The sequence below is a fragment of the Callorhinchus milii genome, unplaced genomic scaffold (assembly GCF_018977255.1).
Source record: "Callorhinchus milii isolate IMCB2004 unplaced genomic scaffold, IMCB_Cmil_1.0 Scaffold17, whole genome shotgun sequence".
In the NCBI taxonomy this organism is placed as follows: Eukaryota; Metazoa; Chordata; class Chondrichthyes; order Chimaeriformes; family Callorhinchidae; genus Callorhinchus; species Callorhinchus milii.
Window position 1 is genome coordinate 5,563,073 of NW_024704758.1, and position 27,930 is coordinate 5,591,002.

General features: G+C 42.1%; 3 protein-coding genes across 8 annotated transcripts in view; 2 read left to right on the plus strand and 1 right to left on the minus strand.

Annotated features, from left to right (window-relative positions):
* Nucleotides 1-5,794, plus strand: part of abcc8 (ATP-binding cassette, sub-family C (CFTR/MRP), member 8) — a 64,284-nt gene extending 58,490 nt beyond the window's left edge. For 3 of the 6 annotated variants that reach the window (XM_042341325.1, XM_042341327.1, XM_042341329.1), the window contains 5 exons: nucleotides 408-516; nucleotides 1,114-1,217; nucleotides 2,155-2,288; nucleotides 3,311-3,373; nucleotides 5,592-5,794. In XM_042341325.1, coding sequence (XP_042197259.1) covers nucleotides 408-516; nucleotides 1,114-1,217; nucleotides 2,155-2,288; nucleotides 3,311-3,373; nucleotides 5,592-5,729 — 548 coding nt within the window. In that variant the 3' untranslated portion in view covers nucleotides 5,730-5,794. Of the gene's footprint in view, nucleotides 1-407; nucleotides 517-1,113; nucleotides 1,218-2,154; nucleotides 2,289-3,310; nucleotides 3,374-5,140; nucleotides 5,290-5,591 lie in introns of all 6 variants that reach the window. The other 3 variants (XM_042341326.1, XM_042341330.1, XM_042341328.1) reach the window with 2 other exon arrangements.
* Nucleotides 5,795-8,946: 3,152 nt separating this feature from the next.
* On the plus strand, nucleotides 8,947-10,482 carry kcnj11 (potassium inwardly rectifying channel subfamily J member 11). Its single transcript, XM_007887493.2, has one exon. The coding sequence runs from the start codon at nucleotides 9,105-9,107 to the stop codon at nucleotides 10,254-10,256; it is 1,152 nt and encodes a 383-aa protein (XP_007885684.1). The 5' UTR covers nucleotides 8,947-9,104; the 3' UTR covers nucleotides 10,257-10,482.
* Nucleotides 10,483-19,251: 8,769 nt separating this feature from the next.
* Nucleotides 19,252-27,007, minus strand: LOC103174893. Its single transcript, XM_007887495.2, has 10 exons — nucleotides 26,575-27,007; nucleotides 25,988-26,311; nucleotides 25,076-25,192; nucleotides 23,706-24,131; nucleotides 22,600-22,965; nucleotides 22,127-22,441; nucleotides 21,580-21,906; nucleotides 20,489-20,800; nucleotides 19,758-20,071; nucleotides 19,252-19,485 (listed from the first exon to the last, which is right to left on the minus strand). The coding sequence occupies exons 1-9, from the start codon at nucleotides 26,897-26,899 to the stop codon at nucleotides 19,758-19,760; spliced, it is 2,826 nt and encodes a 941-aa protein (XP_007885686.2). The 5' UTR covers nucleotides 26,900-27,007; the 3' UTR covers nucleotides 19,252-19,485.
* Nucleotides 27,008-27,930: the final 923 nt, after the last annotated feature.

Consider the following 27,930-nt stretch of genomic DNA (forward strand, 5'->3'; position numbering starts at 1 on the left):
AACAGGTGGTTCCTATTTGTGACCAAGACTTCACAGAGAAACACGAGTGTAAGATAGTGACTGAGGATTGAAATGGGAATTCAGAAGGAACTTCTTCAGACAGAGGGCAGCACTGTGTGGAACTCACTCCCATCAGTGGCCATTGAAGCAGATAATACACATAGATTTACATAATAATAATAATAATAATCCTGGCCTTTGATATAGCGCTTTTCACGTCGGGAGGACGTCCCAAAGCGCTTCACAGAACACACTGTAAAGTGAATTGTTCTGTACATGATGAGTGTTTTAGCACCTTGGAATGTCCTCCCTATGTAATGGGTGCTATATAAATGCAATTTGTTGTTATTGGAGGCTGGTGCAAAGAACCGGGTGCTGAACAAGGTGGTGTGTTTGTTATATTCTAGGGAGAATATTTATTGACGGAATTGACATTTCCAAGCTCCCACTAAACACCTTACGATCCAGGCTGTCCATCATTCTTCAGGATCCCGTGTTATTCAGCGGCTCGATACGGTGAGTCTATTGGGTGGGTGGGGGGAGAGGAGCAGGTTGGGATGAGGTCAGCTGAAACTGTTGAATATTTTAAGTGCACTTTGTTTAGGTAGGTTATTTTTTAATCACAGAATTCTTTTGTAGCCAATTAACAACAACTTGCACTTATATAGCAAATTTGAGGTAGACACCAGGGAAAAAAAAGGTTTTACCTACAACAAAATTGTTTGTATAGCGCCTTTCATGTCAGGAGGATATCCTAAGGCACTGGACACCTAGAGGGTAATGAAAGACTGGAAAAGGTTTCAAGGAAGGGTGGTTGATGCTCATTTAAAAACAGTTTGATGCTATGATGGGAGAACGGAATAAAGAAGGATGAAGTCAAATGGGCTGAAGAGCCTTTTTCATTCAAAATGTTCTTGTGCCTCTGCCCTTTTGTCACTATTTCCCTACGGATGTGAATGTATTGTTCTGTGTCTTGTGCCTGTCAGCAGCCCTGTGCGTCAGTGAAAGATGTACAGTAGTTTGGAAGGCACAATTTCCACATTACTGAATATGGTAAACTGAGATAAGAGTGGATTTAGGAAGAATACTTTGTAAAGGTTTTTCCTGTGACAGATTCAATTTGGATCCAGAGAAAAAGTGTACAGACAGCATGCTGTGGGAGGCTCTGGAGATCGCACAGCTAAAGCACGTGGTGAAAGCATTACCGGGAGGTTTAGGTAATGGTTATAATTATTAATGGTAACCTGAAATAAAGTGTAATAACTCTATGCTATGGTTTAACTAGGTCCTCCTGAATTAAATTTATGGTCATTTGATAAACCCCACTGTTACATTGTGGTCAAACCTCAATGGGATGCTGATTTTTAAGGAGAAGTGGGTTGGTGCATAAAAGCAGCAATTTAGCCAAGTTTGTAATGGCTTATTTAAGTAATTACACAGCTAAATGTGATGCTAAATGGAAGGAAGGTTCTATAATTGATGCTTAATTAGCATTGTATCAGCTGATCTTTGTCTGCCTGACTCAATTGGTAGTACTCTTGCCTCTGAATCAGGTTACAGGTTCAAGCCCCACGTGCCTTTTTAGCTCAGACTAGCTGACATTCAAGTGAAGTGCTCGGGGAGCACTACATGTTGGAGGTGCTGTCCTTTGGGTGCGACATTCAGCTGAAGACGACTTCCTTGTTGATGTAGGAGAAATTGCTGATAAGGGTACAGATGCAAACTGACGAGTGTTAGCTTTATTAGCATTTAAAACAACTCACTTAACTTGCACATGGAGCAAATATCCAAAGGACCAATTTAAATCAAAATGTTTTTATCAATAAAGTGAAAAATATAGGTTGGTAGTAAAATGTACCTCAATAGCACCAATCAACCTCCAGCACATTTCTACAAAAAATTGGCAAATTTCCTTACAATTGTTGACAAACATTTTCGTACTTTTCTGTTGGCCCAGGTTATAACTATGCCTTACAGGCTCTGGCATTCTTGCATACCTCTGTGCAGTTGTAAACATTTTCATTAAAAAGGATTTAGCAAAGAAAAGGGAGGTTAGTGTTGTTCTATCAGGAATAAATAGTGATTTACATAAGATGCCTCTGCCATCCAGTTGTGGTGCTACTGAAGAATTTCACTTTATCCTTTAAACGACAGATGCAACAGTTACAGAGGGAGGAGAAAACTTCAGTCTCGGTCAGCGACAGCTCTTCTGTTTGGCCAGAGCATTCGTGCGAAAGAGCAGTGTACTGATCATGGATGAAGCCACAGCCTCTATAGACATGGCAACAGTAAGTACAGCTATCTTAATATTGAAGTGTGTAACTAGAACTCAGCGCAACTCTTTCACAACTCAATGACGGAGAGAACACTGGCCTGATTTGTCACTTGTCTTCTGAAATCAAGTTGCTGAGAAAATGTTTCCTTTGATGAAATTGAACTAATTATGTGTGACCTGAGTATAAATAGGTCCCAGTGCCAGAGGATCTGTTTGACTCTGTTCATTGAGTCAGAAAGTCACAAGATGGAGATGAATAAGATTTGAGCCAATGAACCAAATTGACAGTCAGGAACGCCTTTGTATGGGTGTGCGAGTGGATGTTATTGATAATAGTTTGAAGAAATAAGTTAAGAAATGCTAGACGAGAAAAGACCAAGGTACATCTAGTTTGCCTTCCACGTGAGCACATGCACAGATGTCCCAAACTACCTGTATAAGATAATAAGAAACGCTGGACAAAAAAAAAAAAAACAAGGTTCCACCTAAATGGAGGATGTTCTGCTGGCGATCTGACAGACCACTATTGTTCCTTGGTCAATTTCCCTATATTGGTCATTCAACCCACACCTGTCAATAATTCACAAGGTGTAAAGAGCTTTGAATTGTGTTGAGTTGATGAGATGTAATGATTATATGATATACATGATCTTTGAATATGATATGAGTTGTTTCCTTGCCGTAGACTTGTTGGGTCTGGAGGGGCCTAAGTTTGTAACATGAGTCAGGGTTTTGGTCCTGAACCGGTATTCCTTATCTTGTACCTGGAAATATTATTGTGAGTTTACATCCTCTATTTTGTTTAGCAGCTTATACACCTCTTTCAAGGTTCCTGAGAAATCTCCTATTGAGGCTGAAGAGACGGTTTAGACAGTCTTTGCACATTGCTAATCCCTCTAAAACTGAGTATCACGTTCATTGCTTTCATCTGTACCCTCCTATTATAACACAGTAAGCAGACAAGAGCACTGAATAATTCACTACTAGTGTGATTGGATTTTGTAGGTGTGATCTTGAGCCATGTTTTTCTTGCAGGAAAATATTTTGCAGAAGGTAGTGATGACAGCATTTGCTGATCGCACGGTGGTGACGATTGCAGTAAGTGCCAATTTTTGTCCTGTTGCATTGAAATATGTATTATCAATTTTTTCAAAAGTAAATTAGATAGATTTATTTTAGGAAATAATATATCATTTGGGACATGACATGTGCATGCACCTGCCAGGATGGTGAACTGGATGGGCCTTGTTTTTCTTTCGTCTAGCAATACAAATCTGAGAAGTAAATGGTTATTTTGAAATTAAACCATCTGGTTTAATTTGTTCAGTTACAGAATGCACAAAGTTCATGAAGAATTGTAAGCTGGAATGTAGAGTGGGCTTGTTCTGCCAGTCGATCAGAAATTAAGAATGAATGTACGCATGCATCTAAAAACAAGAGAGAACTGCAGGCTAATGTGCACCATATTGTTGCTGATGTAATGGCTAAAGTGACGTTTCTTTGAAAATTCCAGTGAAAAATGATACTTAACTGCTGTCACTGCAGTTATTATGAAAATGCTATTAATAATTGGATTACAGCAGGAGACCACCTGGTCCATTATACCTTTGCCAACTATCTGAAAATACTTTCCATTTAGGCCTATTCTTTCCTTTTTCCATTCTTATGCTTTTAATATTTATCTAATTCCTTTTAAAAGCTATTGTAGATTCTTCATCGACCATTGTTTGATAGAGGGTCCCATGTCCTAATAACCCTCTGAGTAATAATAATAATTGCATTTGGTATAGCGCCTTATCACATCATCTAGATGTCTCAAAGTGCTTCACAGAATATAGTAAAGTGAATTGACTGTATATTTGTGGGCACAATGTGTCCCACAAACGGTCATGGATTGAATGACCACATTTTTTTGAGAGACTAATATCCCTGGAAAAGCAATCTGCCAATTAAATAAGAACTGGGATCCTAGTTAATCGAGGCGTTTGGAGTGCCTCGAGGCCGTGCCTTCAGCTCCCCTCTCGACTCTCTACCCCCTCCTCGCTCCCTCCCTTCCCTCCCCTCACCATTTCCCCCCTGCTCGGGTCCTGACCCAACTGTACAGCGCCTTGGGACGTCCTCCCAACGTGAAAGGCGCTCAATAAATGGAATCTTGTTGTTGTAAGGAAACTTGACCAAAGTTTTGCACTGCCGGGAATCAAACCCAGGTCTCTAGCTTGCGAGGCAAGTGCTCTAACCACTGAGCTACAGGACTCCACTTTGTTCTTCTTTTCCAAATACTAATCTTAATAGACTCCCTCAACTTAACCAACTTGCCAAATGGTCAATTCTCATTGAATGATAAGGTAATGGCTTGTTACCACACTGCACATTGCATAAGGTGAGTGGTAGATGCTGTAATAGAGTTGAAATTTTATGCAAGTGAATGTAAAGTTATTACGGATATTTATCAGAAAAGTACAGTGGTGTTACAACTGCCTGCAGAGTGATTCCAAAAGAGAGTGAAGGTAAGAGAGAGTAGATAAACTGGCTTCCAGCTGCAAAGCCCACACACTTGGAGAGATTAATGATTGTCACAGATCCTGAAAGGTAATGTATGAATTTATTCCATCAATGCTTGCACACAAAACCCAGCTCCTCTCTACTAGAGAAGATGTGATCCCACAGCCACAATTCAAATTTCCCTGTCATTTTTGGCAAATATTTCCACACTTTTCTATGGGCCCAGGCTATAAGTCAATGAAAATGAGAAATAGTGAGTGGTGAACATTTGAGATAAGATCTGCTGCCATCGCAGCCATTGTTTCATGGCTCCAGAACAGACTTATGCAACACTGAAAGATCTTTGATCCTTTACCTTCATAGCCTCGGGTTTGCCTACTTCTGGATGCAGACCAGATCTTAGTTCTAAAGGAGGGCACGGTTGAAGAAAATGATTCTGTGGCCAATTTGCTGGCAAGGGATAGCACCTTTGCTGCTCTGGTGAAGGCCCATCAGTAGAGCTGTTTCAAGAGGTGATGTGTATCTCATTTGCAAGATGGGTGACAAACAGCATGTTTCATTCTTGCAAGTAAAGCACTGAGTGGCACTAACAAAAGCAGTTTGGGTCATGAGTTGCTTCTTAACCTGATACATTTACAACGTTTGCTTTTCAGGCACTGGTAAACTAACACCAGCAGAGGGCAGGATTAAGCAGAGATTGACATTTTGGCTGAAATGGAGGTGCATGGATGGTGTCAGTGACTAAAAGCATATGCAGAAAGCTCCTGTGTGTTCTGTAGCTACTAATATGCTCCCTGTCCCTTTTGTCTCCTAGCATCGAGTGCACACAATTTTGAAAGCAGATTTAGTGATCGTGATGAGAAGAGGACAGATTCAGGAGTACGACACCCCGAACACGTTGTTGGAATACGTGGATGGAATGTTTGCATCTTTTGTACGTGCGGACAAATAACATCTGGATTTTGGCTATAATTTCTCTTAATGTCTTATTTGTAAATAAAGGTAGATTTGCAAGGATTCTGTGCTGTTCCGATTGTCCAGGAGACATTCCTCTCCCATTCGTGCACAATATAAACTTTAAAAACACTTGATTCTACCCACAAAAATAGTCAAAACCACTTTTCTAGTATATCTGGTGAAGCACTTTGAGCTGCCATGATGATGAGGTGCTATATTAAATCCAAGGATTATTATTCATAAAGTGTTAATATTGAGAGGCTGTAAGGTGGGAGGAAGTCAAATTAGCTTTGTTTTAACTATGATTTTTGCATTTGATATGGTGTTTATTCACTACCTTAAAGTCACCAAGTGAAAAAAAATCAGAAACCTTGTAGCTTTGGCACATAAATCAATTTCTACTCCAAAGTGTTGTCTGTAAAAGGACACAAATTAAAGGGAAGGTCAAGACGTTTGCATAATAAGGAGTGAAACAACCAGCCTAATTGTCTTTCTATAACTTTCCATATCAAATCTCCAGAGAAAACCTGATACACACAAATACATTACTTCCTTAACCAAGGGCATAACATGTCACTAGTTTACAAGATCGCACAAGCCAGGCCAACTTTGCTAATGCTTCATGACCATTAATAGAGAATACAAGACGAGATAAAAATGGACACAAATGATCACTTACATTTTGCCCCACTTCTTATGTGGTACATGAAGTGAAGCAATCATGAGGATGTGCTATTAAGATAGGAGGAAGTGACAGATCTCAAAGTGGAGTCACAAAATGGACCAGAACCATGTGCCTCAGGATTTGTGGATTTTCATGCAGCTAAGACTATCCTGAGGTAGGGCAGAGGAAGGTAAGCAGGGTTTAGTCTGGCTTCAAGGTTACGTTTGAGGAAAATATCAGAATGGAGACAAACTGACAGTATCAGTCAGTGCCTGAGCCAGGCAGGTTCACATTACTGCAGGGAATTCTGGCTTATCAGCAGCATTTGGAGAGGCATTGGGAGCAGGTATTCTTCCCAATCAGATCCTGTTAATCCTGCAAGCTAAATTCCTAATGGGTAAGGTGATCCTGGCTGGCCATGTAGTGTGAGGCTTACCAGACAGTACTCAATGGCAAGCTCCAGGGTTTTAGCTGGTTAAACTCCAGCAGTATCTCAATCCGGGGTCCCCAAGTCTTGGTTCTTTCCAACCCACGCATAATACTGTCTAGAATTAGGTAAACTGGGTGTATCCCTCCAGGCAGAAAGTGAGCATTCCATTCCAAAGACAGAAACATGTCTCTGTGCAGGTGATACACGTAAAACTCTGGTTTGGATACTGTTGATGGATGGATGGATCTCCACCTGTCAATCACCCAGTTGACCAAAAAAAAGTTGTGGCTAAAGAGGGGGCAAAAATAGTGGTGTCCCAACACAACTGCACACATACAATTGATCCAGTTTCAGCTCTAAGCCTCATGCATACATTGAGACCTTTAAAAACAAGTGAGGACAAATCAAAACTTTTTAAAAAAATCCTAGTTCACTTTTAGATTACCACAATTCTAAGTACTATTGATAGCAAGATTTCAACGTGGGAAGCTTCCTGCCCACTGTAATACGGACAATAACCTTCAATTCAGCATAAATCCTACCAGCACCTCCCCAGCTAGCTGCGCATCACAACCCATTACAACCAGGGCAATTCTTAAATTATGTATAAAGTGCTGGGGGAAACTCCCACCAGTCCAAAAGAATTTTCCAGCAGTCATTTCAAAATTCCCCACCATTACATTGCCCTTCTATAATAAAATTAATGGCAATTTTGTCAGCAGTTGCCTGAGGGTCACCGTTTATGCAATTTTTACAAAATCTTAGGCAAATTTTACAGAATATTATTTGATAATTAAACATGGTATGTGTATCACGTATATTCTGCTTTCATATTATTTTAATCATCCTAAGGTTTGAAACAAATACTTGACGCAGTGCTTCGTCTGTAGAAATCTGTTTTGAATGTGAGGTAAAAGTGCCCCTTTGAGTTCAGTCCTCGCCAGTGACAATTCCTTAGACCGTTGTCTGGCAAGCTTTCCCATGGCTTGTCCAGCCTATGCATTAGGGCTTTGGCTTTCAGGGTTAACAGGAGCTGAGTGGGATAAATCCCTCCCCCAGTGCACTGGTCTGGTCTGCCCTTCCGAGTCCTGCCGATGAGCCAAGCTGGGCTGGTGCTGTCATCAGTCGTGTCCGGGAATACTGCGGACCCGCCTGACTGAGGAACTGGACTAGTGCCAGTCACGGAGGCCCGGCTCGATTCTGACATTCCGTTGCCAGGCGTGTCACCTTGGGGAGCCAGTTTAGCTCAAACGGCTATCCCGTTTACCACGCCCCACCCACCCTCCTCCCTAAGGAGGCCAATCCCTTTTAAAAAAAAATGCCCCCGCACACAACGCACCAAACTCCAGGCCACCCACCGACAGCGCAGCAGCTCGCCTCCGAAAGGACGGCGAGTCTCTCAGAGGGCGTCCCGCTCGCATTCCAGCTGCGTCCTCCGCAAGCCGCGTCAAACCTCCATTCCCAAAGGGGTTTGGAGATATTTCCTGGAAAAAGGAGTCGAGTCGACAGTGCGGCAGATCAACGGGACCCTTTAAAACGGCCGTCTGTCACTCAAGGAGGATCTCATGCATGAACCCACCTGCCCACTCCCCATCCCTGAACACAACAGGAGCATCAGCATCTCTGGGTCTCTCTGCCTCCCCCTCCCCCCCACACACAAAAAAACACCATCTCATCCCTTGCTGCAACCCCTCCACCCCCTCCCCACACCCCCCCCCCCCCACTCCCCCACCCCCTTCCTTGTTTATTGCAGCCTTTTTTATCTGCTCTGTGCCGCTTCACTGAGCTCACGTATCCGATTGCTGTGCTGACTGACGGACTGACTGACTGGTGTGGGCAGCTGAAAGCCGAGAGGAACTCGGCACGAAAGGCACGTCCTCCCTCCCTGCCTTCCTTCCTTCCTTCCTTTCGGGTGTCCCCTAAAAGCAGCGACACAGGTCAGTTCTGCACCAGACTCCACACTCCTGCACCAGACTCCTGCACCAGACTCCAGACTCCTGCACCAGACTCCTGCACCAGACTCCAGACTCCTGCACCAGACTCCAGACTCCTGCACCAGACTCCTGCACCAGACTCCAGACTCCTGCACCAGACTCCTGCACCAGACTCCAGACTCCTGCACCAGACTCCTGCTCCAGGCTCCTGCTCCAGCTCTCACTGAAGGCAGCCTCCATCCCCTTCCCCTGTCCCTTCTCCTCCTCAACTCCCCCCCCACATCCATCCAGGGCGCACCCCAACCCATCACCTCAACCTCCTGCCCGTAGCATGGGCCAGGCATGTTGGCCAGCAAAGGGCTCCGACCGGAGGAGTATGTGCTGCGTTTGGCAGAGGACGTGTCGCGGCCCGTCTACAAGGAGAGGCGACGCAAGGCTCGCTTCGTAGCCAAGAACGGCACCTGCAATGTGGCGCACACCAACATCCGCGAGCAGGGGCGCTTCCTGCAGGACGTCTTCACCACCCTGGTGGACTTCAAGTGGCCCTATACCTTGGTGGTGTTCACCATGAGCTTCCTGTGCAGTTGGCTCCTCTTCGCCATGATCTGGTGGCTCATCGCCTTCGCCCACGGCGACCTGCACAGCAAGCCGAGCGACCAGTCCGCCCCCGTGCCCTGCATCACCAGCATCCACTCCTTCGCCTCCGCCTTCCTCTTCTCCATCGAGGTCCAGGTGACCATAGGCTTCGGGGGCCGCATGATCACCGAGGAGTGTCCCAGCGCCATCACCGTGCTCATCGTCCAGAACATCGTGGGGCTGGTCATCAATGCCATCATGCTGGGCTGCATCTTCATGAAGACCTCGCAAGCCCACCGGCGAGCCGAGACCCTCATCTTCAGCAAGTACGCCGTCATCGCTCCCAGGGACAACCATCTGTGCTTCATGTTCAGGGTGGGTGACCTCAGGAAGAGCATGATTATCAGCGCCAGCATCCGCATGCAGGTGGTCTGCAAGACCGAGACCACCGAGGGTGAGGTCCAGCCCCTCCACCAGATTGACATCCGCATGGACAACTCGGTGGACACCAATGGCATCTTCCTGGTGTCGCCGCTGGTCATCTCGCACATCATCGACAAGGACAGTCCCCTGTACGAAGTGACGCCCAGCGATCTCCAGCGCCAGGAGCTAGAAGTCATCGTGGTCCTGGAGGGGGTGGTGGAGACCACAGGCATCACCACCCAAGCCAGGACCTCCTACCTGTCCGACGAGATTCTCTGGGGCCATCGTTTCGTGCCAGTGGTGACGGAGGAAGAGGGCAGGTACTCGGTGGATTACTCCAAGTTTGGAAACACGGTCAAGGTGCCCACCCCGAACTTTAGCGCACAGAGCCTGGAATCTGAGGGTCTCACACTCAGGGCACCCGTCTTTGAGTTGCTGTCAAACCGGGGCTCGATGAGAAGGCGACCCGTCTCTCCCAAGGCGACCTTCGAATGACAAATGGCTTCCAGGACACGTGAAAACCACACGGAAGTCTTACACCTACCCAAGGAGGAGGTACACCCAGCGCATGAGTTTGTGCCCAAATGGTTCACAAACTCACCGTTGCTTTCTCTTGTGTAATTCAAAAACATCTGCTGCATGTCAGATCGCTATTCGGAAAAAGCTCGCGTAATTTAACTGTTTGTATCAGCAAATAAAACTGCAGGCCATTTATTAACAATTGCTGTTACCATTGGTTAATTTGGATCATCTAAAAAAGACGTTGAGCTGTTTTATATAAAGGGAGGTTGTGAATAGGATTAGGGAATAAAGAGGGGTCCTGTAGAATATTGGATGGAGCACTTGCTTCGCAAGTGAGAGGACCCGGGTTCGAGTCCCGGGCAGGTTGAAACCTTAGACAAGTTTCCTTGCTCCATAAACCTCTGTTTACCTAGCAGTAAATGGGAACCCATTTAATCGATTGGCTAATAATAATAATGTGGTCACTCAATCCAACTATTTGTGGGATACAGCTGCGCACAATTGACTGCCACATTTCACCCCCAAAACATAGTCAATTCACTTGACAGTATATTCTGTGAAGCGCTTTGAGATGTCTCAAAGTGCTACATCAAATGCAAGGATTATTATTATTATTAGATAAATATTTGGAAAAACACATTCATGGGTAAAGGTAGGGGAGTAGGACTGAATATAGCTCTTATAAAGAGATGGACCTTCTTCTGTACTGATGAATTCTATGATTTTGAACCTTCTGTTGATTTTAGCCCTTTATCAAGTGCTATACTTAATGATCTTACACATATCCTCAATTTTCGTCCTCAATATTAACCACTTCAATTTTGCAACTTGGGTTTGTGGAACCAGTCATATACACAGCCAGCCAGTTTTGCATAAAAGACTTAACACAGCCACAAATGTATTACAGTATATATTTTTGTTGTGAGCATTAAAGGGCTGCCATAGTTATTGGCTCTCACACTGTGCAGCTGAGCTAATTTAACACTGGCACCTGCTGCTGCCATTCCAATTCAACAACTTCACTTAATGTCAAAGCTTAGCCTGCACTGCCCCAACATCAACCAACTCTTAAGGAACTCCACCTGTTCTGTACTACAACATTCGCAACAACAATAATACTTGCATTTGATAAGACATAAGTTACTGTGCCAAATGCAAGGATTATTATTATTATCATCATGTCTTCAAGATGTCTTAAAACACCACAGACTACTGTAAAGTGGATTGACTGTATATTTTGTGTGCGAAACATGGCAGCCAATTGCGCACAGCAGTGTCCCACAAATAGTTGTGGATTGAGTGACCAAATTATTATTTATTTTGAAAGGATTATTACTCCCGGAAAAGCGATCCGCCAATCGATTATAGCTACCGGGATCCTAGTTACTGCTAGGTAAACAGAGACATGTGGAGTAAGGACATTTACCTCACGCTTCGCCCTGCCCAGGAATTGAACCCAAGCTCTCTCACTTGCGAGGCGAGAGCTCTAACCAATATGCTTCAGGACTTCACTTGTAGATACAGTTCAGAGAGGGAAGGAGGAAGAGGGGAGACCTTTAAGGCAATAGATCCACTGTGTTGATGTTGGCAATAATAATTAATAATAAATACTTGCATTTGATATAGTAGCATATTACATAGTTGAGACATTTCAAAATAGTTCACAGGACATGCTATAAAACAAATAGATTATATTTTGTGGGGAAAATTATAATAATAATCCTTGATTTTGATATAGCACTTTTCACATCTTCGAGGTGTCACAAAGCGCTTCACAGAATGTACTGTAAAGTGAATTGACTGTATATTTCTGGACAAAACGGAGCAGCCAATTACAAACAGCAGTGTCCCACAAACAGTCGCGTATTGAAGTGACCAATTTATTATTGTTTTTTTTCTTGAGGGATTATTATCGGGTGTGTGGAGTAAGGAAACTTGCCCAAGGTTTCACCGTACCGGGAATCAAACCCAAGTCTCTCGCTTGCCAGGCAAGTGCTCTAACCACTGAGCTTCAGGACTACATTTTTACACAGTAGTCCCATTCCTGAGCAAGATAGGAGCTCAGGACTCTTAAGTTATGGTTAACAGCTGATTACTCAGATGGACTTGGAAGAGATAGATCAGCCATTTGGGGTGGGCGGGTGTTTTACATAGTCATCTCTCATTAATGCTGGAAGTCTAAGACCCAATGAGTAAAGTGGCCAAGCAGCAGGACAATCGGTAGGAAGTTTACCAGACAACATTTGCAGTGGTGACCTGTGCAGTTTTGGCTAGTAAAACTCTAGTAGATACACACCTTAACAGGGGTGGCCAACCATTATGGTCAGCCAACAAAATAAATTTCTGTGATTGAATATTTCTTGATTTAGGCTATAAATTTATGCTATTAATCAAGAAATATTCAATCAAGAAAAAACTGAACACACTACCGATCGAACACGGACTTACCTAGACACGTGCGAATGTTGGGGGGGGGTGAGCACTTTTTGACACTGGTTGGCCAATACGCCTTGGTTCTTGCTAACCTGTGCCTGATTCATTCAGATGCTTTCTATTTCTATGTAATTTCTATGTTTTTTCCCTGTAGAATACTGGCCTTTGGGTACTTAAATGTGCCGATTACAGGTGTGAAGACTCCCAGTTGACCAAACAAACAAAAAGGCCATGATATTTTGTTAAATCACATTGCACTGGTTTGGCCAAGGTATTTTATTCTACTTTATTCAGCTGGATTTACTGCAAGACATTCTTAAATAAACTAGCTTCCACCACAGTTCCAGAGCATTTAAAATGACTATAAAATGTGCAGACAATTGACCTACAAAAGACTACTATACAATTCAGGAAAATAGAAATACACAGAATACGACACAATTCTTCAGCTCATCGAGTCTGCACTTCCCTTTTGAAAGAGTAGTGCTTCCTCATATTACCCATTGCTGTTCATAAAATGGCTGTGACCTTCACTGACAAAAACTGGCACAGCATTTCTCAGTCTATTTAAAGGATTTGCCCCGCAAGGATTCAAATCCCCTTAAAACACAACCACAAGTTAAGACCCCATTGCAGGATTCATTTACGGAATAAATCACACAATGCAATCCATATAGTCTACTTCGTTATTAAGAAATAGTTTCAATTGTTTCCATTTGTCATACTTTACTGCATTTCAAATTAGTCTGGCCACAGTGAAAAATAATCCTTGCATTGGACATCGTGTCTTATGTCAAATGTGTCTCAGTGTGCTTCAGAGTTTTCTGTGAAGCGTAGTGAGTTCTGGGACGCTACCCTGTATGAGGGGTCCTATAAAAATGCAAGATTGTTGTTGTTGGCTAGTTGTAGACAATTCATCTTTCCACTTTCTAACCTTGATAATAGTAATAATCGTTTCATTTGATATAGCACTTTCTCACTTTGAGATGTCACAAAGCACTTCACAGAGTATACTGTAAAGTGAATTGACTATGTTTTGTGAGTGAAACTTTTTTTGCATCCTTGAAAACCCCTCTGGCTGGCTCCAAGCCATTCAAATATCTTTCAAGTTCATACACGTCCATCAATCCTCTGCTTTGGTTGTTAGCATTTGATAAATGGGCTCAGGACACAAGTGGTGCAGTATAGATCATGGCTATACCACCTTCATATCCGATATAGGGGTGAAAAGTGCAAAATTCATTTCATATCAAATCCGTTAAAACACAATTTTGGCCACACGGCAACTCTAACTCCAGCTTAGATAACATCCAACAGCACATTTTGCCCATAAAATACACAGTCAATCTACTTTACAGTAATAATAATCCTGGTGTTTTGACATAGCGCCTTATCACCTCTTGGAGACAACAACAACTTGCATTTATAAAGCATCCTACATGCAGGGTAGCATCCAGGAGCCCTTAAAGCGCTCCACAGAATACACAATAAAGTGAATTGACTGTATATTTTGCGGGCGAAAGTATATCCTGAAAAGCACTTGGAGACATCTCGACGGCGTGACCAGGTTCTACATTACATACAAAGATGATTATTATTATTATCAAACGAGGTGTTCCTGCAGCGCCCAATTGCCCACTGGATGGCGCAAACATACAGTCCAATACACACGATTCACTGAGTGCACAGTTGGAAGTCTAACCGCAATGTTAAGGGTGAGGTGTACGGGAAACACGACACAGTCACAGAGAAAGAAATTTCTGGGAAATGCACAGACCAGACTTTTTAATTTGTTGAAACCAACATAACCACAGAGCCTATTCCCTGATTCTCGCTCTCTGGGGAGCAGAATAACAAGCACTTGATTGACAAGTTCCTGGTCATGATAAGTCCCTGCTGACTTGTACGATAACACCACTCGTTCATTTAGCGAAATATCACAGGAAACACAACACTTATTCCTCTTAATGCAAGTCAAGGAATGTGTACTGTAGTCAGATCTTTACATCAAGACCCATTACATTACAACGTTGGTCAAGTAGCCTTAGGTACACTGTTCCAGAGTGGCTCTTCAGTTGGGATTAAGCCAACCATTGGTTTCTCAAGATCCAAAGGAAGCATTTTGTTACAGACTCCACTGTAAATGATTAAAACGCTCTGAATTTCCTTACATACAAAATGGTGCTGGTGGGAGGAGAGAAAGCTAAGGCAAAGCATGTCTCAACGAGCTGTTTGGCAATCAAATGCCGGTTAGAAGGGTATGGGGGGAGTATTTTATTGCAATTGCACGCACTGCATGAAGGCAATTAATATGCTTCTTGTTGAACTAACGTTGGTACCGTACTGCAAAAGTCTACCAAAGTACAAAGGGCTAAACACACCTGCCAAGGTCAAATTTCAACTCCTGCAGCTTAATCTTCCATTGCATGTCATTAAAAAGGGCAATTTTCCTGCACGTCTGTCTCTCCAAAGCACGGCAGGACAGGTAGATAAAACAATCACCTTGGGCTAACACTGGTGATACATTTCACCAGATCAACGCTCCAAACCAACCCCAGTGCAAAAGCAAACATGATTTACATGTGGTTGACACCTGAGACCTGGGACCGCGTCAGTTGTGTTTGGTGTGTAAAACCGTGAGGTGATGTTAAAACACTTACATCGGGTTCACGAAGTGGCGAAGATCCTTGTTTTGCAGGAGGTAACACAGCTTTAAACTCCCCCATGGGGCACATATCAAGACCCTCTTCGTTCCTTCCCCACGTCGAAAACAAACTGCAGATCTTTCACAGATTGCTCACAGCTCCAGCTTGTTAAGTGTTTGTGGACGGAACACCTGCAACTCGTTCGAAATTAGATGCAAACAGAAATCACACCATGTGCAAATTGCGTCCCGCACCATTTCCACGCAATATTAATACTTTAGCAATTGATGGGTTCACAATATATGGATTCAAACCTGCTGTAAAAAGCATTTCCCAAATCAGTTGCAAATGAGAGTTAATTTACGATAGTCCAGTTATCAGCACTTTCATGGGTCCGAACCTCTGCAAACTCATCAACTCTGCTTTACCCCTCATTATTCACCTGAAAACCTACCTCTTCCACTGCGCCTATGATCATCTCCCCCCCTTCTCCCATCCTCCATTCCCCCCAGGCCATGTGCGAGGGAGCTTCTATAAGATTAGTTATTTATGCCAAAAGAACAACAGCCAATAATAATAATATTAACGAACTACATTTGAATAGCGATGTCCCAAGACCTAAATTTAGCAACTAGCACATGTTGGCTAGTATAATTGATCTCTGGATCAATGGAGTTATGGGTTCAATCCTCCTGCTGGAATTTGAGATCATAGCATCCAGTGTAGTGTTGCCATTACTACGCTGTTTACTTCTTGAACACAACTGATGTGGGGTCAGATCTCAGGTGTCAACCAGATATAAATCGTCTTTGCTTTAATACTGCTGTAGGTGGATTAGAGTCCCGGCAGGGAGAAATGTATCAGTGTAAACAAGTAAACCAAATGTGAGTCTTTTGTTTACTTGTACTGCTAAGCTTTAGACAGAGAATTTGAGATCATAGCAGCAATTTTTGGAGAGGATGGAGGAAGCACAGCAACGTCAGATGCACTGTTTTTGGTCAGCAGGGTGTCTGATCCATGCACAAACCCATCACTGTGCTTAAGAGTTTCCAAACTGAACATAGTTTCATCCATCTACACATGGAAATTCCAGAGATATTTATTGGAATGGAATGTGTGATATATCTCTGGAGTGATTCATTTTGTTTACCTAATTCCAGAGAGCATCAGGTGCAGAAAGGAAAGAGCCAAAGCTTGGGGATTCCAGAGTATCCATTAGGGTACTGCTGGAGTCTAACCAGCTAAAGCTGCATTTATAGCTAGCCATTGAGAGCATTGGGCAAGTTTCCTTATTCCACACGCCTAATAATAATCCCTCCAAAACCGAAAACAATAATAAATTGGTCATTTTCAATCTACGACTGTTTGTGGGACATTGCTGTGGGCAATTGGCTGCCGCGTTCGCCCACAAATATACAGTCAATTCACTTTACAGTGTGTTCTGTGAAGCGCTTTGGGACGTCCTCCCGACGTGAAAAGCGCTATATCAAATGCAATAATTATTATTATTATCGTCTGGCAAGCTTTCAGGCTGCTTGTCCAGCTACGACCACCCTAACCATTAGGGCTTTGGCTAGCAGGGTTAATGAGGGCTGAGCAGGAAAAGTTTATACCACTTGTCTGCCCTTCGAAGTCCTACTAATGAGCAAGACTGTGCTGTCATTAGCGGTGCCCTGGAGTACTTGCAGACCTGCCTGGCTCAGGTGTCTCAAAACGCTTCACAGGAGTTACTGTGAAATGGAGGGAGGGACTGTGTATCTGTGGGCTAGTGCGGTAGTACAATTCAGCGCAGCAATGTAGGTTTTGAACCCACAAACGTCTGATTCAGAGGCAGGAGTGCTACCACTGAGCCAGGCTGACACAAGCTAAATAAAATGTGTTTCCCCCTTTGTCCAGATTAATTGTTCATTCTGCTCAAGGCTGATTGTGGGACCTCAGTTGTGTAAACAGTTGCTGCATTTGTCAATGAAAATGCACAGCACCAGTTACTATAAAGCCCTTTGAGACATTGACCGAATAAGGTGCAATAAAAAGTACTCTGTTCTGCACAGGACATTCAGCCTTTTGGAAATATTTATGGTTTTAAATGAAGTTCTTCTCCATGAATTTAGTGTTTTTGTTATAATTCAAGCAACACATGGAACACAATGCTCTGTATATTTATTTAGCATGGTACAATTAAACATATTATAAAAATATAAAAATGTTTTGAGCCATGCATTTAATTAAACTCCATTCGAAAGGAAATTTACACAAGTTCATTAGTGCACACATTGATTATGTGATAACATTTTCATTCTTTTTCATCAAATGTTAGTTCATTTGACCTAGTACAATGTAGTCACAGTTTTACAAAAGTATTTAAAATATTTACAAATGTACATTACCTTTACAAAACAATGAATATTGAAAAGAAAATAAGGCACATTATTAAAAATGTAGTGCAAACATATGTCCATCTCATTAGCACCGTGTGTAGACACACCATCCTTTTTTTGTACAGCTTCAAGATATTTTTTGGCTTGCAGTTTGAATCTCTAAAGTAGGCTTCTATTCTAAAATGATTTCTTAAAATACCAAACATATCTCAGTATTGTCTGAGTCGCTTTCTTTTGACCAGTTGTGTAGTTTCAAAGTGCGAGTCATAGGTGATTTGGCAAAGAGCAAGAGTAAACATTCAATGCCAACACTGTGAGCTGAGAATACAATATTTTTTCTGTCAAAGTTTCGCTTGTAGGTGTGGGTGGGGTAAGAAACATTTGGTGTTAAAGGAACTATGTGTGCATGACTCAGAGTGTTAAAATTTTATAGAGAGAGGGTACTTGATCTGAAGTTTCTAATTCTCTCTGAGTTCACAAATTGGCCGTCACTTTGGACCAAAACTCCTCATCTCTCTGTTTTCCACATTCTCTTTTCTCCCTTCTTCAATTCTTTACACTACCCTTCATTTAACTACAGATTTAAATAAACTGCCCAGACCACTGTTATTTATGACTGGAAATGGTTGGCAAGAAGGGTGATTGAGACATTAAACTCATTTAAAAAGCAGTTTGGTGCTGTCCAGAGGGGGAACAGTTGGGTGGGTGTTGTGGAAGAACCAGAGGCCAAGGGCCATCGTTATCCAAACCGATCTTGTGAATATCTCTCCCCAATCCAATAAAACAACTTTAAAGAAACATGGAGACTCTTTCCTGATTATCAAAATCCCCTACCCCATTCAAATTAATTGGTTACTCATCTCATTGTTGTACAAATTAGCTGCCCTGTTTGGCTGCATTACATTCACTTCATTTCTAAATAATCTCAATTGTGGAGTCCTGTAGCTCAGTGGTCAGAGCACTCGCTTTGCAAGCGAGAGACCTGAGTTCAATTCCAGGCAGAGGGCGAAACCTTGGGCAAGTTTCCTTACTCCACACGTCTAATAATAATCCCTCCAAAACCAAAAACAATAATAAAATTGGTTATTTTTAATCTACGACTGTTTGTGGGACATTGCTGTGCGCAATTGGCTGCCGTGTTCGCCCACAAATATACAGTCAGTTCACTTTACAGTGTGTTCTGTGAAGCGCTTTGGGACGTCCTCCCGACGTGAAAAGCGCTATATCAAATGCAAGGATTATTATTATTATTATTATTCTGCAAGGCATTTTTCTTGAAAGAAATGTCTTTTTGTTATTTGAAAAAAGCCTCTCCACTTTTATATAAACCTCATTGTACATCGTCCAGTTGTGGTAAATGACTGGAACATTTTTCATAATATAAGCAGTACTGTTTCACAAAGTATATATTGACTTCAGATAATTATTTGGGGAGGACAAGTTTGCAGGGCTATGGGGAAAGGGCAGTGGGATTGATTTGGATAGGTCTTTTAAAAGCCGGCACAGACGTGATGGGCCGAAGGGCCTCCTTCTGTGCTGTATAATTCCATGATTCTATGATATACTAAAAATCCTAACCCTCATACCCATTGGTGCAATACATTTAATGCAATCAATACGAGATCAGACACCATATCAAAAGCCAAAGTCATCACTATCAAGGTTCACGCACAGATTGTCCAATTTTTTTCAGCCATTCCATTTTATCTCAGTGTTGCTTATGTGGCACTCACCGATGGAAACAGTCTGTGTAATAAAATTAAAATAAATCCATTTACGTCTTCTGAACTTTATATTTATTTACATTTTTCATTAAAAATCATCTCAAAACACACCTTATCCATTCATGGATTCCCACATTTTGAGCCCTTGCTCTGCTCCACACACCAAAGAAATAGTCCAGTTATAGAGATTTTATATCCGTTGGAGCACTCACCCATCTGTTTCCAGATGTCTCCCAATCACTAGAAATATAACAAGTGTATCGTGGAAATTTTCTAAGTAAGAAGAGGACATACCTAAACCAACAGGCTGGTAAACTTCTCCACAACATCATTTGTTTTTGCATGTCGAATTTCACAACTAAATTCCTCTGGTTCATCATCTGGTTTCAGCTCAACTTCTAGCTGTGTAAATGTAGAGTAAAGTCCATTTTCACCAATGCGGGGCACCTGTACAAATTGTTCTTCGGCAAAATCCGTCCATCCCTTACTCCACAGAATGGCAATGTCCCCTGGGCAAAAGTCATCAACCGTGCAAGACAATGTTAATGTTTCACCAATTTTGGGTCGATCAGGTTTGTGTATGATTTCTGACACCTTAGGAGGTACACCTGAAAACACAGAAGCAATGCTTAATGTAAGATCCACGATAGCAACCACATGATGACACAATTAACGAGAAGGAATAAAACTGTTCTGAACTTTAACAAGATGTTATGTGTCAGGCTGGCTCAGTGCTACTCACTTGCCTCCGAGCCAGAAGTAGTGAGTTCAAGCCAGTCCAGGCTGACATTCCAAAACAATGCTGGAGATTGCACTGCATAAATGGAGGTAATGTCTTATCATTAATAATATGCTTCAACGGAAAAGACTGACAATCCAACAATAAAATGCAAAAGTGCATCAGTCTCATGCTAAATAAGACCTTCTACCCATGCAATGAACACTATTAAGTCCAAAAAAGGTCAGTAATGTGAAAATTTGTTGCAAGATTTCAGAAATATATTAAATGCTCAGAATATACTCACGTTTTAGAGGCAAATGACAACGTCTTTTGAACACGTCTGTTTTGTTATTTTCTTTGTAATGAAAAATTAAATCTTTTTCAAAGTCGTCTGCAGTCAGGAGGAATTTCAAACAACTTATCATGCTGTAAGTGTTTTGAAGTTCCTGAGTTAGACTGGAATTCACAACTCCTTCAGTAACACGATTGTCCCCTTTGTACCACTCAATACTAAAATCTTTATGACAAAGGCCATTCATTGTTTGGGACACAGTTAAGTGTTTACCAAACTTAAGAATCTTTGGTTCCAGTACGAATTCTGAAAATCTGGGAGAACCTGTAACAAGATTAGAAAAATTCTTAATAGGTACAAATATGAATAAGTCCTGATGAATCTATTTTATTAAACTGTCTAGATATGTCATGTCTACACAAATTGTTAACTCTCCATGGTTTCTGATAACATGAACAAGCACTAACCAGTGCAAGAGACACAATTTCTATTTGAATAAAGCTTGTGTTAAACCAGCAAATCATGGCAAAGAGAGCTGGGAACACAAAGAATTAAGCATCTTTTTCACGGGCACATTATCTTACATAAAACACTAGCTTCAGGTACAATTTATTTTGAGGGTGGGGGGGGCGCGAGGAGGAAAGAAAGGTGCCAGTACAGTCTTGTGTTTCTTTTGCTACCTTTAAACACAAACAGAATAGCAAAAAAATCGGTAAAGACTGTCCTTTGAATTTCTTCTTTGTTGTTCGCCTTTAGAACTTTGGAAAAAGGGAAGCAGAGCGATGAAGATTAATAAAGACTTAGCATCAGTCTAATGGTAAAAGTTATATTTTCTGGGGACAATTGGACTTCGATTTTCCCTGAGCACAGACTAATATATATACTGTATACCATCATTTGTCCTGGATTGTCCAGTTTTACTTCAAATGGTTTATTAAAGTTACCACTTCAAAAGCAACATGGTATAGTAACAGCATACCTATTGGTCTAGCATAATTTTTGGGATTACTCTCATCCCCTACATTGCTCATAGTTCCCACCTCATTTCCTTACGTATTGATGGACATTTGTAATGTCCTGCAATTAAATATTGTTCAAGTTACCTTTAATCAACAGTTGATAAGTATGCCTGTAAGGTTTGGTTGATGATTTTGAATGGCAAATTTCTACTGTGTATTTGGCTTGATGGTCATCAGTGGTTGGAGTAAGGGTGACTGTGGTAACTATACAGTTCAGACCATATTCACTGGATGATTCTTTCGTAATTGTTCCGTACTTCCCATTCATTTCCATTGCCACATTGTCTCTGAACCACTCGACCTGAATGTCTTTTGGATAAAACTCTTTTATCGTGCAGGTTAAAGTCAATTCCTTTCCGATTTCAGGGATGGAAGGGTCGCTCAACACTTCTGATACCTTTGGGAAAGCCACTGAAATACAGAGAAAGTGGAAGAAAAAATGTAAGGTACGATTACGGTTTCAAATCAACTGAAAAGCACAAAATAGGTGAAAACTCTCAATCTTCATCCCAACATATATGTTCATCCAAATTAATTCAATAAGTATCAATAATTGAAACAAAAAACAAATGTATTCTTCTGGAATATGTGCTTCACAAAATTACTTGGCAGAAAAAAACTTCAAACATACCCAGGTTTTCAGGAATGTATTCTTCGACTCTTGGATACATAAGACTCTCATGATTAACCTCACATTTGTACACACATTTCAGGTCTAAGAGCGACACAGTAAATGCATATTGACTGGTCAGTTCAAACACGTTTTTCTCAAGAGAACCTTGAGTTATCTTCAGCACCTCATCGGTTTCAATAAGATCCTTGTCTTTAAACCAACGAACCACTATTTCTTTCGGATAAAATGAATGCACTTTGCAGGACAAAGTCAGTTTCTCTCCAACTACAGAGTTTGGTGGGTCACTCACAATGGTATTCAGGATTGGAAAAGCTGGAAAAGAAAATGAACAGCTTATAACTGCTTCCAACATATTTCATACAGTAATCCTTGCATTTGATAAAGCATCTTATCAGCCGTTGAAACGTATCAATGTGCTTTTACGTAAAGTGTAGTGACTGCTTATTTGTAGGTGAATGTAAAAGAATTACCTTTAACTTGCAGTTTGACAAATTTCTCAACTGGGTTCTGCAAGGCAATATGCTGAACTTCACAAAAGTACTGACTGTTTTCAGTTTCTTCAATTGTTGCATTGAATAGCAGCATACTGCGAACACTCTGAGTGTGGTCAGGATAACTGAATTCACTCAGACTATGGGAAAACTCTGCTGCACACCAGCTTTCATCAACTCCATTAATACATTTTACTATGGGACGCTTCTCCCCATCATCCTTTATTTTGTACCACTTGATAACCAAGTGACTTGGTTTGAAAAAATTAATGGGACACGTCAACATGACTGAATTGTTATGAAGCACAATAGGAGGTTGAATTATTTCATCCAATTTCGGAGGAACTAAAGGGAAAGAAAAAAAAAACATTACTTTGGTTGGAATCCCACATTAGCTGTGAAGGTAAATAGTCACTTGATAGTAATATCATTTGTTGATAGAGAACACATTATTTTTCTACAATGTATCATGAATTACTAACTTGGGATTTGGTAAAACAATCAAACCAAGGAACCAGAGATAGTTGATACTACTGTTTATTACAGTGTGAATTTGGGCTTAAGGCTGCATGGAATTGTAGAAAATTTACTTTTAATTTGGAAGTTTTTTTAAAATATATAAACTGCAGTTTCCAAATTAAGACCAAATTTAAAGATTTGTCACAATGCTGTGCAATTTCCAAATGAAAGATTTTCAGGCACATCTCAAACACTCCTGGACTGGATTTAAGGATACAGATTTGGTATCTGACTAACAGATTAGATCCAGAAACCAGTGTAATCAGATGCTGGAGTGCAGCATCTGAGTGAACTGTATGGATGTGCTGTTTTATTCACCAGAAAGTAATTGGGGAAAAGATGGTGGAGAGAATTCAACAAGACATTAACCCAAGAATTCAAAATCATGGATCTTCGGTACAGATTTAGATCGCCCATAAACGATGAGGTTTGAGAAGGCATTGCCATAGCAACTTGCGACTATAATTACAATGGGCACAAATTGGAGACATGTGTGCTCCAAGCAAAAAATTTCACAGCAGCTACGCGTAATAGAAGTTACTATTAATTGACATTTGTTCACTTACTTCCAGTAACATCTAAAGAGAGGGTTTTGATGACTCCTTTGCCAGATGGATGGATCACTTCGCACATGATTTTGGCTTGGTTGTGCTCATTTATGTCAGGAAAGATACAAAGAATGCTGGAGAGACTGAATGTTCCATCTTTATTTTTATAAACATTGGCTGTTTTGACTTCCCACTGATGAAGATTCTCGTAGATTGCGATCTCAGAGTCTGGGTTTTTGTTCTTTTTACCACCAAAAGGTAAACTTTGCATTTGACTTTTAACATATTGCCCAATCAATTTATTCTGCCCTTCCTTCATGTTCTTCAGGTACCAGAAAATAGAAATAGCTTCGGGTTGGAATCCAGAGACGTGGCACATTAATTCAGCCAATTCTCGGTGTACAATACGAGCGGGTATTTTGATACCTGAAATTTTTGGTGGAACTGAGAATAAAACGAAATAAGTCAAAGCCGAGAACATTTCAAATTGCGTTTCTCTAACATCTTCAATCCACGACTGTTTGTGGGACGCTGCTGTGCGCAATTGGCTTCCGTGTTTCTCCCACAAATATACAACCAATTCACTTTACAGTATATTCTGTGAAGCGCTTTGAGACATGTGGAGTCCTGTAGCTCAGTGGTTAGAGCACTCGCTTTGCAAGCGAGAGACCTGAGTTCAATTCCAGGCAGGTCAGGGCGAAACCTTGGGCAAGTTTCCTTACTCCACACAGAGCCTAATAATAATCCCTCCAAAACCAAAAACAATAATAAATTGGTCATTTTCAAGCTACGACTGTTTGTGGGACATTGCTGTGCGCAATTGGCTGCCGCGTTCGCCCACAAATATACAGTCAATTTACTTTACAGTGTGTTCTGTGAAGCGCTTTGGGACGTCCTCCCGACGTGAAAAGCGCTATATCAAATGCAAGGATTATTATTATTATTATCTAGAAGTCGTGAAAAGCGCTATATCAAATGCAAGGATTATTATATTTTTATGAGCAGCTCCATTCGCATCTGATACCCTCTTAATATTAGCTTGAGAGAGGGAACTAGATTCATACCTAAAAAGGAGAGGTATGGAGAAAGGGCAGATAAATGGGACTGAAAGGATTGCTCTTTAGTACAGACAGGACACACATGATGGGATGACAAGGGGAGTCGACACTTAACTGGCCAAACAAAAGTGTCTATGAATAAGTTAGAGTGGAGGGAAAAAGAGATAATCAAGCAACTACAACATGTCTGTTCCATACAAGATACATAAGAAAATCTACATAACTACTGGACAGAGGAGCTTTCACCCCCTTAAACTGCTAGTTTGCGCAGGGTCACCTTACCACAGATATATTCCCTATTAGTAGCACACAAAATTTCCAAATGATTACCTTTATAAAAGTACTTCATGTAAGCATAGATCCCAAATATTATTGCTGCAACAGTGAATATAATGCTCATGACGATACTTGCAACGACCGATCCTTGAGAAATACGAATTTCTGCCTCTGTGAACAAAAATAAATAACATTTTGTTAAAATACTTTTCAAATTAACTTTGGTTTTCAATTGCTCAGAATGCTACAGCAGAGAATAACAAGTGCCTAATACTTAATCAGGGAGACCAACAAAGATCAGACCTATCAGTATCGTACATTTTGCAGAACAACATGGAATTTTCTGGAGAAAATGGGCTGTGTCATTACCCAGTAAGGATATTTCAAGCATACTTTCTCAATACTTCATCTTGGTTGAGAATTTTCACCTGTGTTAAAACAAGTGCCTCGCAGGTCTATGGCCTTGCAACTTAATGTGGCTGTTTCTGCTGAACAGTAGGTAGCACAGTTTATCGCACATCCTCTCCCACACAAGGATCTGTGTGTTAACCAACACCCTCATCCTTGCCTAGCTCCACTGTTCCCTGTACCCTCATCAGATCAACTTCAAGATCCTGACATTGGTAAATCCCTCCACACCTTTGTCACATTCAAACTTCTCCAATTTCCTCCAGCCTCACTCTCCTGCCCACTCCACAAACTGAGTCCTCTGGCATGTCTGGCTTCCCCACCATCAGTGGCCAAGCTTGAACAAACTATGCTTCCGTTCTCTGAAACTCCCTCCCAAAATCCCTCATCTCAATCTCAATCTTAGAATTTCATCTAGAAGTCCACGCCTTAGCCCTATCTTCAAAACCCTTTTTAAAAAAATCTCTCCGATTTGTACCTCGTCACCTTTCCACCTACGTTTTGAATCAGAGGTTATGTTTGCCATTTTAATAAACAACAAAGACCACTGCAACTGACCTTTCAAAGTAACATGAGCTTCCACGGAGAATGGCTTTTTAAACGTCTTGTGTTTTGCTTCACATTCGAAAGTGCTGCCAATATCTTCTTTGACAGGTAACAGTCGAACCTGAATGGACATATTGCACAGTCCATCAGTGTCAATGACTCTTTGGCTAATGCATATATCTGTTAACTGCTTCTTTTCTCCTTGTCGCATCTTCTGAAACCACTCAGCACTGGCTTCGCAAGGATAAAATCCATTTAGCTGACAATCCAAGGTCATCTCTCCTCCAAGGCCGAATTCCACCGTTTCTTCTGAAACCACAATCACTGAGGGCCGTGCTGCCAGAACAAACACAGGTGTTGTAGTGTAACATAAATACCTACAAATACACTATCACTTTACAGTTAAAATTATGAATCAAAGTGACAAGGCGCTACACCAAATGCAAGGATTATTATTATTGTATACAAAACAAACATTTAGCATTCCTTTTTACAAGCTACAAGCGCTTTGAGAAATCCTCCCAATGGGAAAGGTGGTATATCAAAACCAAGGTTATAGGATTCTTAAGTAATGTTTGCATCAATCACCAGCAGCTTACCTAAAACTTCAAGACGTACAGTGCCAGTAGCTTGCTCATTTGGGGGCACAAATACTGTGCACTTATATTCTCCCATTTGTTTCATCGTCACGTTTTTCAACAACAGCGACATGTTCCCTTTTAGGATGGAAGATTCCAGCAGCTCAACGCCTTTCCCCAATTTGAATAAGGCTCCGTTAATATACTTAAAAATATCATCAGTGAAGGACCACAGAACTCCAAGGTGGTTTTTGTCCAACGTAATGCCCGTCAGGTCAGCAATTTCACACTGTAGGGATACGTCTTCATTTACCAAACATTCAGCAGGACTCGTTCTCAATGTCATCCTTGCGGCTGTCGATATAAATAAAGGCAATTCAGTATTATTCAGGAAAAGAAACGTAAATACATTTGACCCACCTAAACTGTTAACAAGCGAATAATTCCTCCATTGCCCCTCTCGGAAACACAGACCAAAAAGACTACGCGTGTCACAACGTGATCTATTCCGTCACTTGAAGACGAGCACAATTGGAAGCAAAATAGAAACTCCAAATTTCGCCCTCAAAATCCTTTACAGTGTGTCCTGTGAAGCGCTTTCAGGCGCCTCGAAGACGTGACGAGGCGCTGTATCAAATCCAAGGATTATTATTGTTATAATAGGTGTCACTTGTACTGGGGTGGGGGGGGGAAATGGACACCCTGTACCCTAAGGGGGGAATAGACACCCTGTACCCTAAGGGGGAAATGGACACCCTGTACCCTAAGGGGGGAATAGACACCCTGAACCCTAGGGGGGGGGGGGAAGGGGGATAGACACCCTGTACCTAAGGGGGGGGGGTTAGACACCCTGTACCCTGGGGGGGGGGGAATAGACACCCTGTACCCTGGTAGGGCGGGGGGGGGGGGGGGAATAGACACCCTGTACTCTAAGAGGTGGGGGGGGCTTAGACACCCTGTACCCTGGGGGGGGGGGGGGTTAGACACCCTGTACCCTGGGGGGGGAATAGACACCCTGTACCCTGGGGGGGGGGGGGAATAGACACCCTGTACCCTAAAGGGGGAATAGACACCCTGTATCCTAAGGGGGGAATAGACACCCTGTACCCTGGGGGGTGGGGGGGGTTTAGACACCCTGTACCCTGGGGGGTGGGGGGGGTTTAGACACCCTGTACCCTGGGGGGTGGGGGGGGTTTAGACACCCTGTACCCTGGGGGGTGGGGGGGGGTTTAGACACCCTGTACCCTGGGGGGTGGGGGGGGGTTTAGACACCCTGTACCCTGGGGGGTGGGGGGGGGTTTAGACACCCTGTACCCTGGGGGGTGGGGGGGGGTTTAGACACCCTGTACCCTGGGGGGTGGGGGGGGGTTTAGACAC

Excerpts from the sequence above, each read along its gene's own strand:
- LOC103174893 (XM_007887495.2), bottom strand. The coding sequence starts at position 26,899 with ATGACATTGAGAACGAGTCCTGCTGAATGTTTGGTAAATGAAGACGTA. Across the intron at positions 21,907-22,126 it reads ATACATTCCTGAAAACCTGG|TGGCTTTCCCAAAGGTATCA; the intron begins GTATGTTTGAAG and ends TCTGTATTTCAG. Across the intron at positions 20,072-20,488 it reads TTGTCATTTGCCTCTAAAAC|GTGTACCTCCTAAGGTGTCA; the intron begins GTGAGTATATTC and ends CTGTGTTTTCAG.
- kcnj11 (XM_007887493.2), top strand. The coding sequence starts at position 9,105 with ATGTTGGCCAGCAAAGGGCTCCGACCGGAGGAGTATGTGCTGCGTTTG.